The 20,018-nt window shown below is 44.3% G+C and overlaps 1 protein-coding gene across 2 annotated transcripts in view; it reads right to left on the bottom strand.

Annotated features, from left to right (window-relative positions):
• Positions 1-7,021: 7,021 nt before the first annotated feature.
• The window catches only part of PSTPIP1 (proline-serine-threonine phosphatase interacting protein 1), a 63,090-nt gene continuing 50,093 nt past the window's right edge, over positions 7,022-20,018 (bottom strand). For both annotated transcript variants that reach the window (XM_066592260.1, XM_066592261.1), the window contains exons 8-15: positions 17,414-17,459; positions 14,607-14,686; positions 14,434-14,532; positions 13,611-13,707; positions 11,640-11,733; positions 9,677-9,744; positions 9,485-9,594; positions 7,022-8,082 (exon numbers count right to left, since the gene is read on the bottom strand). In XM_066592260.1, coding sequence (XP_066448357.1) covers positions 7,951-8,082; positions 9,485-9,594; positions 9,677-9,744; positions 11,640-11,733; positions 13,611-13,707; positions 14,434-14,532; positions 14,607-14,686; positions 17,414-17,459 — 726 coding nt within the window. In that variant the 3' untranslated portion in view covers positions 7,022-7,950. The remainder of the gene's footprint in view (positions 8,083-9,484; positions 9,595-9,676; positions 9,745-11,639; positions 11,734-13,610; positions 13,708-14,433; positions 14,533-14,606; positions 14,687-17,413; positions 17,460-20,018) is intronic.

Here is a 20,018-nt window from a genome sequence, read left to right as displayed (position 1 = left end):
CCCGATCGAGTTAAATAGGATCCACAGAGCCTTGGGCCCCAAAAGCACAGATCCGGCCAGGCCACGAGACGTCATCTGTAGGATCCACTTCTATAGAGAAAAAGAGGAACTCCTTCGGAAAATCAGAGAAACAGGTCCGATCACCTACAAGGGCAGCTCACTCTTGGTACTACAAGACCTATCAAGACGAACACTTCAACTAAGGAGGGCCCTACGACCAGTAACAAACGCACTCAAGGAAAAAAACATCCCATATCGTTGGGGATATCCCTTCCAGCTACAAGCCGGAAAAGAAGGAAGCACAGCTATCTTCAGGGGCCTCGGGACCTCCCGAGGTTTCTAGCCAAATTTGAACTCCCTATGACAGCACTTCCAGACTGGCCAAAGGTTGGAGCCCCGGACTCGCTACCCTCCAAAGAAGCCTGGCACCTAGTCGGCCCCTCAGGGAAACACTGACCAAAGAATGGATGACATCCAATATCGCGTGGGCACTTCCCCACATGCCAAATATTTAGCCGTCACTGACGGAACTACCTCTGCCACTGTCCGTGGTTGCCAAATTGAAACAAAAACCAAGAAAGGGTTCAGATATTGAAGTCGGGGTTTGGGGGACCCTGTAAGCCATACCCTGGTTCAGGCTTCCCCAACCTAGGCCAGCAGCACAAGTTGCTGCACTAAAATTATTATATCCGTAGCCTTATTTGCTACGTGAAATTACACAGGAGGCGGGTCCTTTTTGTCCTAAGACCCCGCCTCAACATGTTATATGTGTTTTGCTTAACTTTTCTTCTCCCCCCCCTTTTTTTCCCCCCTTTTCTCTTTACCCCGGAGACCCTTACCCCCCCCATCCATCACCCCCTCAAGGTCTCCTTCCACCAACACCAGGGGTCTACCACCCGTGGATCCCGGCGATGTCCCCCCTAATTCTGTAAGATGGCATCATTGACCGTGAGTTCATATAACGTCAGAGGCTTGAACAACCCTAGTAAAAGAAACCAAATCCTATACAGCCTTCACAAAAAGAGAGTAATGATAAATTTTTTTCAGGAAACTCACTTCACTACTGCAAACACCCCCAGCTGCCACAACCGATACTACCCGTATTGGTATCATGCCCCGCACCCAGACCGCAAAGTAGGAGGGGTCTCCATAGCATTTCACAGGTTCTTAAAGCCGCAAGTCCTGGAAATAGAGAGGGACGACGAAGGAAGATATATATTCCTGAAATTAAAACTGCTAAATGACACGTATACGCTAGCTAATTTTTATTTTCCCAACCAGGGACAGGCAGCCTTCGGCTCCAGAGCTCTTCGGAGACTATCGGACTTCGCAGAAAACTCGATGATCGTAGCAGGAGGGGACTTCAATATTCCCCTGGACCCGCTCCTGGACACTACTTCGGGGCGTTCCTCGGTCTCCCACTCGGCCGTACGCAGACTCAAGAGGATGCTGGTGAGTTTACAGCTAGTCGACCTGTGGAGAACGCTCCATCCGGCCGACAGGGATTACAGCTGCCATTCGTGGGTACACAATACATACAGCAGGATCGATTATATCTTTGTATCACACAGACTGCTAGATGGCTTTCCTAAGTGCTCCATAGGTCAATACGTCTGGTCAGATCATGCACCTATACTAGGGGAACTCAAACCCTCCCGACAAGATTACAAAGGGTTCAATTGGAAACTTAACGACAACCTCCTTAAGGACCCCAATTGCTTAACCGACATAAAAAAGACAATAGAGGTTTTCTTAGAGGCCCATAAAACCGACTCGACCTCCGCACCAATTAAGTGGGAGGCCTTGAAGTGCACCCTGAGAGGGGTGTTTATGGCCCACGGAGCGAGACTTAAAAAAGCAAGATCCCATAACCTCAAGCAGCTATTCCGGGAATTAGAAACCCGCGAGACGGCCAACAAAGCTCAGAAATCAGAGACTCTCCTGACAGAAATCATAGACATCAGACACAAAATTCTCGCCATATTGGAACAGAACTCCCTGCACATTAGAGACAGATTTAGAGCAGGATGCTATGAGTACGGCAACAAGAGCGGGAGATGGCTCGCAAGAGCCCTGAGACCTCGGGCCCCTCAGACGAATATTATGTCCATCTGGAACTCCTCCGGGAGCGAGGTACATGCACCAAGTGAGATTCTAGAAGTCTTTAGGACTTACTACTCCGACCTTTACAATATCCCTAGGCCCGTAGATACGGAGGAGCCCACGCAAAAAGAACGAATAGCACACTATCTCCAACAAAACATCCATAGAACTATCTCCCACACAGAGGCTGAGGCCCTAGAGGCGGACCTCTCCCCCGGGGAACTAGGTCGGGTCATACGAGATCTAAAAGTAGGGAAGAGCCCCTGTCCCGACGGCTTCATGCCGAGATTTTACAAAACCTTCGGGGACCAGCTAGCAGAAAGCATGCTGGCCGCGTTCAACGCGGTATCACGGGGATGTCCATTCCCTCCTCAGGCGCTACAGGCCAACATCGCGGTAATCCTGAAGCCAGGAAAGAACCCTCGGTCATGCAAAAGCTACAGACCCATCTCCCTCATAAATAGTGACCTAAAAATTTTCTCGAAAATCCTGGCAAATAGACAACCCCCTTATACCGGCCCTCATACACGTGGATCAAGTGGGGTTCGTCCCTCGCAGGGAAGCCAGCGATAATACCATTAAAACTATCTCCTTGATTAATAAAGCTCGAAATACCAACACACCAATGACACATTGCTGGACGCGGAGAAGGCCTTTGACAGGGTGAAATGGACCTTCCTAGAGTCGGTATTGAGGGAGGTGGGTCTCGGTCAGAGGGCCCTTTCCTGGATCATGTCCCTCTACAGTACTCCCTCAGCTAGAATCAGGGTCAATGGCCTTCTATCAACACCCCTCATGATACGGAATGGCACCAGGCAGGGCTGCCCCCTCTCCCCTCTCTTATACATCCTAGCGATGAAACCCCTGGTGGAGGCCCTGAGAAGGAACCCTGAAATTAAAGGGATAGTGGGAGGAGGCAGAGAACACAAATTATCCATTTTTGCGGATGATCTACTGTTGTACGTGTCGAGCCCTAGCACATCGATCCCTGAGATCGAAAAGGAACTCGCTAGATGTGGGAGCCTCAGCAACCTCAAAATCAATTCCCAAAAATCAGAAATTTTAAATATCTCCTAGCCAATTCAAGAGGCCAATCAGATGAGCAGGTCCCTCCCATATACCTGGAGAAACGACGCTATAAAATACCTGGGCATACACATCCCTGCTGACCCACAAGAAATCTTCAATCTGAATTACAGGCCGCTCCTCTCGGTATTTGAATCCGAGACGGATGGCTGGTCTAAGTTGAATCTGTCGTGGTTCGGCAGGATTAATTCTCTTAAAATGAATCTGTTACCTAGGATTTTGTACGTCTTCCAGACCGCACCATACGACATACCTAGGAGCTTCTTCTGCACATTACAAAAGGCACTAGTAAAATTTGTGTGGAAAAAACAAAAATCTAGAATCAGCCACAAGACCTTAACCCGATCTAGGGCATCCGGGGGAGCAGGTCTGCCAGACCTGGAACTCTACCACAAGGCAGCGATAGGAAAATGCATATCAGACATATTTCACCACTCAGATAGAAAAACGTGGGTAACATTGGAATTAGAACAAAACGACCTGAACCTAGAAGGAGCCTTCTGGATCCCAGGAAGGGTGGACTGGAAGGGCCAGAGGACGTCCCCATTGGCGGTACACCTAATAAGAGCGTGGAGGCGAGTAACTAGTCACAGTAAGATAGCGAACATACCGGGCCCCCTCACACCTCTAATCGGAAATCCTCAACTTACAGCCACACTAACAGCTAAGACACTACACATCCTCCCAGATAACACTAAATATATTACACGAGAGGTATGGGGAATGGGGGGCATGCGCCCTCTAAATGACATCTTAGGGAACCATAGAGCTAAACCGGGAGCCTGGATACAATACTTGCAAATCAGGAACTACCTGAGCTCGCTGAGGGCTCCAAGACAGTTAAACTCAAATCTGACTCCGTTTGAGGAAATCTGCATGGCCCCAAACGCCCCGACACACACGATATCCCTGCTGTATGGGTTGTTGCTCGATAGTAGGCAGAAGGAGTCACGGCCGCAGTGGGAGGCAAGATGGGAGGAAACAATCGGGAAGCAGTTCTCCGAGGAGCTCTGGGGCAGAGCATACAAGCTCTCCCACAAGATGTCCATCTCCACTAAAGTCCAGGAACTCAACTATAAGATCATCTCGCAATGGTATAGGACCCCAGAGAGACTCCATAGAATCTTTCCCGATGTACCAGAGAATTGCTGGAGATGCGGTCTGGAGGTAGGCTCCATGATACACATATGGTGGCTGTGCCCAATGGTGGCCCCATTATGGGGGGACATCGCCGGGTTATATAACAAAATAAGTAGGTCTAATATAGCCTTAACCCCAGAAATTGCCCTTCTATCCATGATACCTGGCACCATATCAAGAATCAAAAAAGGTCTCTTAAGACATTTTATAGTGGCTATGCGCCTCATTATATCTCAGCATTGGAGACAAAGTGGCGAACTCCGTAGATCGGCCTGGATAGAGGCAATGGAACACACCAAGCACATGGAAGTACTCAGGAGTTCAGATTCAGTACCTGGAACCACGCGAGAGACTACAGTTGATGTTTGGACTGCCTGGATAGACTTTAAAGAGTCACCCATTTATCAGGCGTGGCTTATCAATGGCTCACTATGAGCATAAAAGTACTAGAGGACTTGAGACAACAGGAAGAATCTGATCCGGACATTGCCCGCTCTAGGTCATGCCCTATTCGTTGGGCATACATGTGTAATGTTGTTAAGCGGTGGTAGAGGACCTAACCCCCCCTCTCTTCCCCGTCTCCCCTTCTTCTCCTTTCCTCCCCCCCCCCCCACATTTCTGTATTGTATATCTCTTCTATCTGCCACCTATCACCCCTGCCCTACCCTACCGTGTTCGTCCTGGCACCCTCGCCAGGACTATAGTTTTAGTTAAAACTTGTATTTGTTAGTAAAATCGTATATTTTGCATTGCTATCTTTGCTTGGCTTGGCTTGAAGCATGTAAAAGGCTTCACCAGAGGCCGGGGGGGGGGGGGGGGGGGGACGCCGGGAACCCCCAGTAACAATTAACAGCATCGGTAGAAAAGGGAGAACCCTCTGAGCACTGGTGGGAAGAACCAGGATGGGCGACTGACTCAGGAAATTGGAAACTTCCACTTAGATCAAACGGCACATACCCTTTGAACAGCGCCCCTAACTGGACCTGTTCTCGGTGTCCCCCCCCCCCCCCCCCGTGCCTCCATTGGAAGCCAAGACTGTTAAGTTAATTCATTTTCCTTGAGACATTCATCAATGCAATGTTGCATTTATGTTTGCAAACCAATAAACATATTTTGAAAGAAATCCGTGCGGGCCATGTTTTTCCCGTGGACATGAGGCCTAATTTTAACCTTGAAATACGCAGTGCATCCGTAAATGTATTTGCGGATGGACTGCGGATCATAAGCTCTGAGATGAATAGAGCCACATCCACACATGATCCACGGTAAAATGCAGCATGCTGCGATTTATTATCCGCCCATGGACATTGGGCCTAACTGTCCCTATATCAGGTATACCAGCCGACTTGTCTCCTCCAACTTAAAGGGGTTGTCCCGCGCCGAAACGTTTTTTTTTTTGCATAGGCCCCCCGTTCAGCGCAGAACAAACCCAAGGGATGTGTTGAAATTTCAAAAAAAAATTTTCCTTACCCGAATCCCCTCTCTGCAACTTCTTCCTTCTTTTCCTCTAAGATGGCCACCGGGATCTTCACCAACGATGCACCGTGGGCCTTCTCCCATGGTGCACCGTGGGCTCTGTGCGGTCCATTGCCGATTCCAGCCTCCTGATTGGCTGGAATCGGCACACGTGATGGGGCGGAGCTACGCGATGACGCGTAGAAGGGGACGGGGCCAGAACGCCGCTCGTGCCCGGACCGACCAGAAGGGAGAAGACCCTTCAGCGCAAGCGCGTCTAATCGGGCGATTAGACGCTGAAATTAGACGGCACCATGGAGACGGGAACGCCAGCGCAGGGAAGGTGAGTATATAACTTCTGTATGGCACATATTTCATGCACGATGTATATTACAAAGTGCATGTATATGGCCATACAGAAGTGTTTAACTTAACTTGTCATCGCGGGACAACCCCTTTAACATCTTTTTTTCCCCTTATGCCAGCAGTGACCCCCTTTGTGCCTCATTGTCCATATTTCTCTTTCCTCATCGCTCTTTCTTCGCTCCACATGGGGCTTGCAGCACACTACTAGTAAAAGCTATATACAGGGAACCATCATTAGTGATATGCATACCTGATTTCTAACTAATTTCTTCCATGCTTCTTGGCTACTTGTCCCTCCTATGCAGAAAAAAAATCTCAACAAAATCATTATTTGCTTAAAATAATTTATTTTTACACTCTTTAAATGCATAAACTGAATCAGTATACAAGCTGCATGAGTATGAGACGGTATAAACAGTATGAGACGGTGGCTGCCCTTTGTATCAATGTGCCAGCACTAGCTGTTCTTCAGGCTCTGTACTGTGTAGTTTGCATAAAAGATGCTCGGTTTGCAGTTTAATAGAGTTGTCTGACTTCCCTGACATCCGCAGCTCATTATATTGGGCTGTATTTCAGAAGTATGACAGTATGTTATGTAACATTGGTTTCTATTGGAACATATAGAAAGTAGAGATAAGCGAGCATACTCGTTAAGGACATTTACCCGAGCGAGTATCGTCCTTTTCGAGTATCTGCCTGCTCGTCCGCAAAGATTCGGGTGTCGGCGGGGGGCGGCTGAGGAGAGCGGGGGGGGGGGGATCTCTACCTCTCCCCCTCTTCCCCTCTCCCCCCTCCTCACTTCTCTCCCCCCTCCCATCTCCTCTCCCCCTCTTCCTTCCTTTCCCCCTCCCCCTACCCCCCCCCCCTCACTTTTGCTTTTGATATTGGGGTCATAGCTTCCAGTGGCATTGTAGCAGCCAGATTTTATTTTACTAATTAAACTTAGATACTGAAGCATTCTAAATGGCTTTTACTTTTATTGTAGATATTTTCATTTTACCTACTGTACATGATTATGGGGGCTGCCATCTTACCTAAGGTGCAGCTCTGAACTGTAAACCGCAGTTCATAGATTTGCTGTGCAGAAGTCAAATGGACATAAGAAACCTTGATCACAAAATGACTCATTGATTTCTATAAGAGAGTATTGTGTGCAAGCCCTGTTACTGTGCAGGAAGGAGGAGGAGGTGAGCTATGAGTATCATCTATCTACAATGGTTTATCTTGTGTTATCTGCCTCCTGCTGTATAATAGAAATGTTACATTGCATTGTAATCCTGCCTGTGATGATAATCAGATGACTGCTGAGAAGTGATCTCTACAGCACAGGAAATGTCAGCCTATTGTGAGGCTCATTGGTCAGTGTAAAAATGCCAATATTTCAGTTTTTTTTAATATAAATAATGACATGGAAAATTGAGAAAAAAAACATTTTTAAAATATGTTTAAAATAGAAAGCTGATTTAAACAATAGATCATTTTATTGTGATACATTCCCTTTAATCAGCCAGTGTCTTTACTGTTTCCAGTTAAAGGTGTATTCCAATTTTGGCTTTGCATGGCCAAGAAGGGAAATTAGGGCCCTCTGTTTTTGACCACCTGTTGGATACAGCCAAGCGATTCAGCCCAGTGTTATTTCCGTTTTTCGTCATAGTACTATTTACAATATAGATTTACAATGAACTGTCATCCACCTGTGCATACAATATTGATCATGAAATTACAAGAGTACAGCCTGTATGTACTATGGAACAGGTCTTTAATCGGTATACTATCTGCATATGGAAATGATTCTGTCTCTCAAAGCTTGTTAAGATAAGACCCAGGCACAAGACCAGTATGTCCATTTCTGTCCACAGTCCACCAGCCGTCTTCTCCTTCTTCTATCACCCGTACCACGTCTCCAATACTAATATCCAGCTCTTCAGTGCTCTGAACAAATCAGACAGTGTCAATGGGGGAATGCGTAATTGTAAAATATACACATAAATACGGGTGAATAAAATTCTAGTAACTTGTAGACTTTTTATATTCTTAGAATGCATCATAAATACTAGAACACTTCGGCTTCATGTGAAGCTGAACTGTTGTGATGTTTAGATGAATAATCTGCATTATTATAATTAGGAAGCCTGAAGGATATGTGCTATAAGCTGCACCATTCTTAGCACTGGTATCCTGTTTTATGCCGCTTTTAGATGAGATGATTCTCATTTGAATCACCAAATGATGTCACCACTAACTTGTCCGCAGTCGATTGCACTCATGCAGCTTGTTTCGATAGCAAGATTATCGTTGAGAATTGTTCACTTGTCATTCAGTGTTTCACATTCCTATGTCTGTCTCTGTATGGATTCTGGCTTGGCTTTCAATTCAAAGTAATTGTTACAAGGCTTGTATAAAGAGTCTAACATTGACTTGCAGGAATGCTGCCTTTCAATAGAGATATTGTTCCATCTCCCTTATTTGCATATTACCCAGAGGAGCATGAATAGCCTTGTAAGTCTCCTCACACATCTTCTAGGTACTCTCCCTAAGGAGAAAATATAGCGTTCCTGACCCACATTCCTATGTGAAACACTGAGTGGGGAGTGTCTAAATGCAACGATAAGTAAACGAGCCAATGATGATTTTCAGTCCTGCTGAGATTGAACAAACGAACGAAAAGTGCAATATTCTTGTTCGTTGTTGGCTCATGTTTAAACCAAATGATTATCGTTCACTTTTGCTTCTTTGGACAATTTTTTGAACAATAATCATTATGTCTAAAAGCAGCCTTAGGGGTTCTTTAGCACATGGTCATTGCAGAATGCTCAGTGACCAGGTAATTCCTTTATCTATTCCTACATTGCCTCACATTAGCTTGATTCCTCTGTCACTCTACCTGAATTAACCCTTTCCAATCCACTGTCTGACCTCTGAAGACATTATGATTTAAGGCTGTACAGCTTCGATGTTGGAATACGTCAGTTGAGGTTCTCTTACTGTATATTGCCAGCCTCTCTGCTGTCGGAGCCTATCCAACGTGTCACCTTATGCAGTACTGGCTTTAGCCAGCATATAGCGCCGTTGTATAATAGCAGAAAAAGAGTAAGCCCCCTAGGAAAACCAGTATACAAATTGGATTGGAAAAGGTTAAAGAGCACAACCTGATCAGCATCTGTGTTAACACCTAGGTCGCTGTATAGAATTTAATTGTCTTTGAGTATATAATCTGTACATGTAATTTGTGATTGTCATTTTTCTAAACTGATAGTAAGTACCTTATGGAACTGGACAATATTGTAAGAGAACATAGAAATGTAATACAAGACAATAACCAGTTATTCCTTACCTGGGCATTGTAATCGTACATCACAGTGTAGTCTGGAGAGTCTGTGTCCAGATCTATGGGGTTTTCCTTAGGAAGTATGGGTAAACTGGCATATTCTGCATCCCCTGTTGCTGAAAATTGAGAGTTAAACCAATAAATATCATGTCCATTGTTTATGTTCGATCTAAAATACATTCTCTATTATGCTCTAACCTGTGGGCTCACTGCTGTCTGATAGGTTCTTGGTACTTCCACCACAACCATGCAGGATGTTAGAAATTCTAGAAAGGAAAACCATGAGTTTTGCATTGCCAACAAGATTAGGGTGCAGAATTTACACTATTATTTCTGTCAATAACTTCCAGGTCAGACTTTGTATTGTTGTTCTGCAAGTAGAGCCCTCTTCCACGGCCCGAACTCTCATTTGTCACCTGATTATTGACTTTCAGCAAGTATAAAAATGCTTGCTGATGGTCTGTACATCTCCCTGTGTGAACAGGAAGCTGTACAGAAGGTCCAACGTTTGTTAACCTCTTCCTCTACCAGCGGCCGTGGTTTTCAGGCCATTGCAACAGTGACATAAAGGGTGCAGGAGACTAAGGCACATTTGGCGCTGGAGTAGTGAGGGATTTAAAAGAGGAATAGGTTCCGCTTTGTTATTTTAACTCTTTTGCAGCTGCTACGAAAAAGTTATTAACCCTTTCCAATCCACTGTCTGACGTCTTAAGACATTATGATTTAAGGCTGTACAGCTCCTATGTTGGAATACGTCCATCGGGGTTCTCTTACTGTCTATTGCCAGCCTCTCTGCTGTCGGAGCCTATCCAACGTGTCACCTCATGCAGTACTGGCTTTAGCCAACATATAGCGTTGCTGTATAACGGCAGAAAAAGAGTAACCCCCCTAGGAAAACCAGGATACAAATTGGTTTGGAAAGTGTGAAAGCTGAAAAATCCCTGTAAACTGCCTTCTGACACTGCAGGGATTTCGTCACTCCTTTCCCCGGCTCCAGTGCTTGGAGTACAGGAAGTGCTGAAGAAAGGAGTGAAGAAGTCCTCCAGCTCAGAATCGGAAAGCAGTGTGTGTTAGTGGACTTAAAGGGGTTGTCCCGCGAAAGCAAGTGGGTCTATACACTTCTGTATGGCCATATTAATGCACTTTGTAATGTACATTGTGCATTAATTATGAGCCATACAGAAGTTATAAGAAATTTTTCACTTACCTGTTCCGTTGCTAGCGTCCTTGTTTCCATGGAGCCGTCTAATTTTCAGCGTCTAATCGCCAGATTAGACGCGCTTGCGCAGTCCGGGTCTTCTTCTTTTATGAATGGGGTCGCTCGTGCCGGAGAGCGGCTCCGTGTAGCTCCGCCCCGTCACGTGCCGATTCCAGCCAATCAGGAGGCTGGAATCGGCAATGGACCGCACAGAAGCCCTGCGGTCCACCGAGGGAGAAGATCCCGGCGGCCATCTTCAGCAGGTAAGTAAGAAGTCACCGGAGCGCGGGGATTCAGGTTAGCGCTGTCCGGTGTTCTTGTTTAACCCCTGCATCAGGGTTGTCTCGCGCCGAACGGGGGGGGGGGGGGGGGGGGGTTGAAAAAAAAAAAAAAACGTTTCGGCGCGGGACAACCAGTTTAACCTCTTACTCCATTAGTGGCTGGAGTTTTATGAGCGGAGCCAGGTGGCCCTAAACATGCTGAAGGTCCAGCCTGTGGCCTCTTGCCTCCCTGCCCCACAGCCCAGTCTGCCCCTGCTCATTTGTATGACCTATTTTACAAGCAAATAATAATTATCACCAGGAGACGAAATAGCAATATATTTTGGTCTGCCATCCAGTCTGTAAGGCTGCATTCACATGTCCATGTTGCAACTGTGAAAATTTGGCGCAAAATATGTTGAAAAGAGTACAGACACCTGGCCCTAGTCCATTGATCCGTGTGAGTAACAGGTTATTATGGGTCTGTGTGCTGTCTGTAAAATACACAGACAACAGGCGGACTTAATATATGCCCTGAATATATGTCCATCTGAATGAGCCCTTGGACTCATTGCATAGCTAGTTTTCCCATGTGATAAGCCCAGATTATACCACTATTTCAGCTTCAGGGTTTAACGGTAGTAGTGAAAGCATTCTATAACTTGGTGAAACCTACAGCCCTAAAGTATAATGAGAATCTTACCTTTTCATCATTTTACTGCTGTTGACATGCAGGCTAATTCCATTACCATTTCCTGGTAGAAACCCATTACTATAACTTTCAAACAACACAGGGCCTAGAGAGAGACAACACAGGAAAGATTAGCTGTTTTACTTTGTGAAAAGGTAGTCATTTTTATTGCCCATATTAAAGGACAGAATTATTAAACTTTCCCTATAAAATGTACAGGTCCTCCAGGGTTACATCTTTTCATTATGTAAGTTGCTGTATAGAGTGAAGCTGTGTCTGGAAATGTTACTGGCTGCCAAAGCAAATTATACTAAACTTGAAAATGTCCCAATCTCCTTGCGTAGTGTCTTAGCCAATTGCATGACAAAACAAACTTATACAGAGATGTCAGACTGGAAGGCCCTTGAAAGGGCGACATTCGAGTATCAGGTTGTGGTATTTCCAAGGGTTGTTTCTTATATAGAATGGAGGGGTAAATATATTTAGACTCCTTGTATTTATCTGAAATTCATAAATTTCATCCCTGAAATTAAATCCAAATCCCCTAAAGATATTTTATATTCATATATAAAAAAAAATTGCATTGCACAAAAAAGTTTGTACTATGCGATGCAATATCCACCCATAAGCATGCGGCGATTCTGTGTGGCTTCCATGCAGACAGCTTCCATTGAAGTCAATGGAAGCTGTCCGCCCGCGACCCTTCCGCAATCATCACTGTGGAAAGATCACAGGATTCGAGTCATTGCTTATGAAGACGGCAAACAGATACGCTGGGGTCACCGGCCGCGCACAGGGTTGGATCCTGCAAAATCCAAGCCGGCCATGTGCAGGTGGCACAGACAGGTGCTGGGACGTGGGCGATGGGGCCTACAGAATACGAAGACTCACATTAACCAAGAGAGAAGCATGTATTTCCTCACAGACACACTGATTTTGACAACTGACACAATTTTGTATTTTTTCCTGTAGGTACTACAACTCCACGAAGCCTGCAATAAATCTCCATTCTTACAAGAAAGCAGCACGAGTCCTACTATAACCGGAATAATACATTTGTGTAAAACTAACACTTATTTTACAGGTACCCATATGCTATAATGTAATCTATTCAATGCATACGTCATGAAAAGCTTGTGGAAAGCTCATGACACATGCATTCATCAAATGCATGTAATAAATGCCATACTGTCCATCACCCAAATGTATATGTATTAGGTAATCATATGAGATGGAATAACCTAGTCTGCAGTAGCCATCTCTCTCAGACCTCATGCATACGGGTATATTTTCTGTCTGTATTATGTCTATATTTTTTATCGACGTAATACGGGCAGCATACAGCACCATTGATTTGTACTGGTGTATTCAGACATGCACACGTCCGTTAAAAAAATAAATCCGAAAACTTCCTATTTTAGGGTGAAAACAGACTGCCATGGGCGCCAGCTACGCTCCCCGGCACAGAGCATAGTTGCGCCTGAACTAGGGGGAACTACTTTCTTCTCCCTCCTTGGCAGTTCAAACTCCACGGCAGAGCACAGAAGTTTGAAAATAACAGCGAGAAGGTATATGCCGCCTGATCCTCCCCCACACAATGTATTCACTACATAGGGGGAAGATAGGGCAGGTCCTATCTTTTCTCGGTCGTACAAATCATGGCCAAGAAATCCCTGCAGTGAAGACGAAATCATTGAATTCCTATTGAAATCAGTGGTTTTGTTTTGTCCCATTATACAGCCGTGATTTTCACAGAAAATGGGGAGAAATACTCATAAGTGAATGGAGTGGTGGTCATACATGTACACAGCACCACTCCATTCACTAGGGGAATTCAGGGTGCGCCATTCTTGTGATCCTAGCAGTTGGACCCCAACCATCAGATAGTTATCACCTCTCTTGTGGATACAGTGTTACTAAAGTGAATGTTTATTGGTTTATGGAATACGTTGGTATCATATAAATAAAGGTTAATAATATTACCAGGTGGGATCCGTCCTGTGGTATTGGCCTGAATAAAGAGATTCATTTCTGCTTCCACATCACATTGTTCTAGACTGTCTCTAACAACTTCCAGCATCTACAATGACAGCAGTAGGGAAATGTACAGATCAGAGCTCTCAGCTGTTTCTAAATGTGCTGCAACCTCATTTGTCTTGAACGGACTACAAGATCGCGCCATCTTAGACTCATAGAATGGTACAGTTGGAAGGGACCAACCCCCCAGCTCAGTGCAGGATTCACTAAATCATCCCAGACAGATATTTGTTCAGCCTTTGTTTGAACACTTCCATTGAAGGAGAACTCACCACCTCCCGTGGTAAGCTGTTCCACTCATTGATCACCCTCACTGTCAGAAAGTTATGGGGAATGTATAGGATCATGCACATAAAAAAGGCACAAACTGCCCTAAACTCCGCCAATCCAAGAAATACAAGACTCAACAAATCTACAAGAAAGTTGGATTAAGGGCGCCTACCCACTTGCGTTGCCGATTTTCGCGCGTGAAAAACGCAGCGTTTTCGCGCGTTTTCCGCGGCTTTTTTTGCAGCCCTCCATTGACAATCATGGGTGCATTAAGAGAAAAATAAGGAGACATATGCAACTGACAGTTCCTATGTGAAAAAACCCCACGAAACGGAAAAAAAAACCCAGATGAACAAGAACACATTCTATACTAATTGCTCTTGAGAAAAAACGCAAAACATCACAGGAAAAAAAATCGCAAGTGGGTAGGCACCCTTAAGCTGCAGTCTGGAGAACAGTAGTGGCTTTTATGTAATCTGGTTCAGTGTGCTGCTGTTACCTCGTCATCTTTCACACACTGCATGGAAAACTGGTTGGAATGAACCCAGAGGGAGTTGCGCATGATACTGATCCGGTCTTTCTCCTGTTGTTCAAATGCCTAAAATACATAATTGATGCATGACATACATGATAATCCAGACAGAATGCTGGTGTGCAGTGAAGTATACGCACCTCACAGGTGTTGACATGTTCCGTCTCCCATTCTAATTGAGCTTTTTCCAATAAAGTAACATTTTGCTTGTATAATTGGTCTAGAAGATAACATACATACTTTGTAAGAAAAATGCATTAAAAAACAGCAAGCGGATTATACAATTCTCAATATGTACTGACTACATGAACCTGCTCCACAGACATCTTATATTTCACAATTCAGAAATTCAAGCTTGATGAAGCTATAATTGATTGCACAAAGGTGATATATAAAATATATGAAAGTTTAATATTTTAAAATGTGAGTTATGATGCCCCCTGGTGGAAACATTACTGAATAGCTGCTAATTGTTGTGAATTATTTTGCATTTTCAGCCTAAAACTTCTCCAATATTAGTAAGCAATAACATCATTTTAAAAATAATCAATCCTTCTACTACTACTCATTTAACCCCTTAAAGGGCCACTTAGGTAATTTTGAGTTTATTCATTATGTAACTAGTCCCCCATTATATAGTAATGGCTCATTAGTATTACCTGTCACATGATCTCATTGTGGCCATCTGTATCTACATTGGCTTTCCTATCATTTTGCAACACTTTTTCAGCTTCTCTTATACCAGTGCAAGACTGCAGTTTGAAATTCTTGTCATGCAAGACATTGGACCTAGTGGCAAGAACTTCTGCCAGAAGAATAGTGGAGTTGCAGGCTTTGTTCTGTCAAGAGCTGTAATTGAGATTTCTTCTAGATGCAGTGGTCCTAAGGACTAAGCCAGGCAGGGGCACAACTACCACCAGTGCAAGAGTATTACCTGGTTAAGGCTTTATTCACATGGGAGAGTGCAACGTAGGTCAGTGAAAATCTGACCTAGATCTCACTTATTTATCAGCAATTTTCTTTTGATTTTAAGGCAGGTACAATGCATTTTGGGATTAAAAACGCACAATCCGGCCCCCTGTTTCATTCATGGAGCGGCAGGGTTAATGTGGTCAAGATGGACTTGCTGCCTAGGTTTCTCTACCTGTGTCAAACCATTCCGATAAGACTCCAAGACCATTCCTGAAAAAGCTGAGATCTTTGATAACAGCATTTGTGTGGAGAGGGTGCAAACCGCACATGCGCTTCTCGCTCCTTACGAGGAGAAAAGAAAGAGGGGGCCTGGGACTCCCTGACTTCACCCTCTACTACAGGGCCAGTATCCAAACAGACTTGCTAAAACATAAAGCGCTGAAGCTGTGGGTGGAGGCGGAGCATGGGGATGTGGCGGGTTACTTATAGGCAGCCTTCTGGACCCCACCCAGACTGATCAAAACCCTACCCGTCTCAGAATTTCAGAATTCAGAATTTCAGAATTTCAGAATTCTGTTGAGGTGGTACAGAACCCCGGACCGACTCCAGAGGATGTTCCCCCAGATTTCATCCACTTGTTGGAGATGCAATAACAGCAGAGGCACAATGACACATATCTGGTGGGGTTGTTCTCAGGTGTCAGCCCTTTGGAAGGAGGTGATTGAGCTTTTCAACCATATCTGCCACGCGGAGGTGACCCTTACCCCGGAGCTAGCCTTGCCTTCTATGTTCACTGGATTAATGAGGCAGGCAAAGAGGAGCCTCTTTTGATTTTTCATTATAGCAGTTAGACGAATCATTCCGAGACTGTGGCGTTCCAATACTGCCCGACATGCACAATGTGGGTGGAGGAACTCCACTCTTTTATGCATTTTGAGGAGTTGGGGGCAGAGGAGCCGGAGGCTTGGGGAAAGTATTGTGGCACCCGGTGGGCATGGGTGGCTTTTAGGTCTTCGGATGGGCTTGGCAGGTGGATAGAGACAGGCACTCCCTGAAGAGCCAGGACAGGTAATAAAAGTCTGATCAGTGGAAGTCCTGTATCCCTCTCTTCTCATCGCTGAACCAACCTGCAGTAACGTCACATTCTATAAAACAGTGGCCACGCATGTGCTCTGCTGCTCCATTCACTTCAATGTGGCTGACAGAAATTACGGACTGTCAGTCCCACTGAAATTAATGGAGCAGCGGAGCAAATATGGCAACAGCTCTATTCAATTGGACATCATTTGTGGTTGGTTCAGCAATCCTGTAGTGACGGGATACAGGTGGTGATATATCAGACATCCAAAATTTCACCAATATATATTTAGCTCTTAGTAACATATTCAATCAACATAGTTTGTATTTTTATGGTGCATGAATATTTTGCAGTGAAACCAATATACAACATTTTGGAACTACATTAATGTTGTGCTGGACTGTACGGTGGGCTGGACTAATGTTGGACTTAATTAATGTGGAACGTCATTAAAAGGGGTTTTCCAATCTTGGCCAAACATTCATGGTGTGTAGCCCAGAGGCACAACCCACACGTAACAGACTTTTATAGAATATCCTTTGGATATACCATAAACGTCTGCGATGGGAATACCCGTTTAATGTTGGTATGTTGGATTTCAACATGTCTGATCCTTTTTTTTTTAAGGGAAATATAAACCACTGCCAGAGGTAGGAGTCATGTTGGGCCTCATTTTTCAAAACTGAGCTACATTAAAAAAGAACAAAAACAACTTGTCTTGGAGCCTATGAAAACCAATCATAATGCTGCTATCATTCTTTAACCTCTATCTGTCCCATGAAGTATGTCATGGGTAGGAAGGGTTCCAAAGAAATTCTGTACATTTATGAATATACCTAAGATCCCTTGCTTTTTTGCAGAAAGACTGATGGTTCACATTCATGCTTTTATTCCTCAGTATATGACAATAAGAAAACCCGAACCTCTCAGCAGACAGGCTGCCAGCATTGTATGTACCTGCATCTTGAGCTGCTTCTTTACAATATTTCACTTTGTTTTGGGTCTGAAACATAAAACAAGATTTAATTTTCCTTTCTCTGTTCATTATATTTCTGTTTTTCTTGTGTAACAAAAGGAGCCTAAGGTCCCCCTTAAGCAGCAGAGCTTGGGGCTGCTTCTTACTCTGTGCATATACCTATATCCTCTATATTACTTATATATAAGGAAATTCTTATAGAGCTTAGATGTACAAATTGCACAGGAGAAGCCAAGCTTAGGCCGCCTGCACACGGGCATATTCGCATAGCAGAATCCGGTTCCGCAGCAAATACCGTCCATAGCACGCTACTGAAAAGCACTTTTTCCTGCACATGAGCGGAAACCAATTGCGATTTTCCAGTCGCAGAGGAAAAATTGCAGCATGCTCTATTTTTCTGTGGTGTCCGTAGGGACAGCTTCCATTGAAGTCAATGGAAGCCGTCCGACCCGTGGCCCTTCCTCAATTAACATTGTGTTAAGGTCGCAGTGCCCGCATCATTGCCTAGTGACAGCGCAGTTAAATCTGTATTGCCCATGTCCGACGGCAAGCTGTCCGGACCATCCACAGTACAGATAAGGAAGATAGGTACACGGGGTCACCGGCCGGACAGAGGGTCTGATTCCGGTACGGGATCCTGCATCCAGAATCGGACTCGTTCGTGTACAGCCGGCCATAAAGCGTGCAGATATGAGAAGAATATAGACAAAAACAAATGTGAAACAAGAAATGAAAGTGTAGTTGAGAGGAACATTTCCAAACAGCTTGCTTGTCTTGTTAGTTTTTGCATTCTATTCAATAAAACACATAAAACATTTGATAAAACACAAGGCATGCAGGTATACCCACCGTGACCGACATTCCAAGAAATTTTTAAAAATCAGTTGCACATGCAACTGAACAACATGTTATAACCTGACAACTTAATGTATTATGAAACAATCATAGAGGCTTGCTAGGATACCTTCAGATTCACCTAGGCTGCCTTCCCACACACCATATTTACTGCGGCCGTTCAGCAGCGGAAAACCTGCAGCAAATACAGAAGAAATCCACAGTGGCAAAACCTGCACCTAAATAGTGTGGATTTTGCTACAGTTTTGGTTGTGGAGCTTAAACATTCTTTGGAGCTGAAATCTTTGGTTCCAATTTTCCACGATTTATGCCAGTCCATCCTTGATAAGAAAACGTCTTTGTACTATCCATCTAGGACCGGATATTCAGGTCCTTCTGTACTATTTTGTGAAAAATATTCTGGGCCAGTAGTTGACACGATAGACCCAGATATAATTTTGTCCTTACTGGATCACTATCAAGGATAGGTCATTTCTCAACTTATAATATCCTATTGACCTATCCCGATTCACATGCAATCTGTCCCTGAGTTTTTATTTTCTTTGTTTGTTTGTTAGCCCATGTCTTAATCTTATGGAGTCATAAATAAAAGTTATATTTTAGTTTTTCTATATCTGTGAAGGGCTTTAAATTTCTAGTACATAGACATACTTCTGCCCCTGTGATTTTCTTGGATCTGCTGTGGATTTTAATCCAAGTGTTGAAATCCGCTGCATAAATAGGCATGTTGCAGATTTAGGATTTGTAGCATTTTTCAAAAACGCTGAAGATTCATTGATGAAAAGTTTTCAAAAATGTAGATTTTTTTTCTAAATCTCTTCCACATGGCTTGTACTGTAAAGGCTGTGGAATTTCCATAGCATTTACACTATGAATATGACATTAAGCTTTCTATCAAATACCATTCCGAGAAAGTGAAGGGTGTAATTAATTGCTTTATCTCCACATCACTGAAAAACTGCACAATAAAGGCTTTATATTGATTAAAGAACTTTCTCCTGTGACCTTTTTTTTACTGTGCTCCATCTCTATACATTCTAATTGCATTAAACTTTTAAAGAGGTTTTCTGAGTTATTACTCCTATATAGTTTTGGGTTCCTATGCCCAAAACTATACAAAAGAAATATACTCACTACAGCCCTGTACTGCTGGTTTAAGTGGTTTGGCACTGCGGCATCTGATGGGTGATGTCACCTAGTCAGAAGGTCTGGTGACATGCCGTGAACCTGTCACGTGGGCTTCTTATGTAGAAGACAGGCTTATGAGACGTCACTGATTGGCTGTAGTGGTAAACAACCCAGGTGACCACTGCTGCCAATGTAAACAGAGGACCACAGCAGTGGGCAGTGGTGGGGAAGCAGCACGAAGAGGGAGGTGACTGGGTGTGTTTACACACCCCTTGTCCCACTACTGCCACCAATGTTACTTAAATCAGAAAACCCCTTTAAGTCAATCCACTAATGTTTTCACTGAAGGCATCGTGGGCTGCAGCCATTTGGCCACGAGACAGATTGAATAAAAAAGTCTAGGAATTGTACCCCTTTTATCTGACATTCTGTGGGTCTTAAGGCCCATTTAGACACAATGATTATCGCTCAAAAGATGTCTTTTGAGCAATAATCATTGTGTGATTTACAGCGCAGGATGATCGCTCAAACGTTGAGCGATCACCTTGCACTCCGAGCGGGGTATACAGAAGACAAGTGGGGCTACTTGTCTTCTGCATCCAG

The sequence above is a fragment of the Eleutherodactylus coqui genome, chromosome 2 (genome assembly GCF_035609145.1).
Source record: "Eleutherodactylus coqui strain aEleCoq1 chromosome 2, aEleCoq1.hap1, whole genome shotgun sequence".
Classification (NCBI taxonomy): Eukaryota; Metazoa; Chordata; class Amphibia; order Anura; family Eleutherodactylidae; genus Eleutherodactylus; species Eleutherodactylus coqui.
This window is presented reverse-complemented; position numbering and strand designations above follow the sequence as displayed.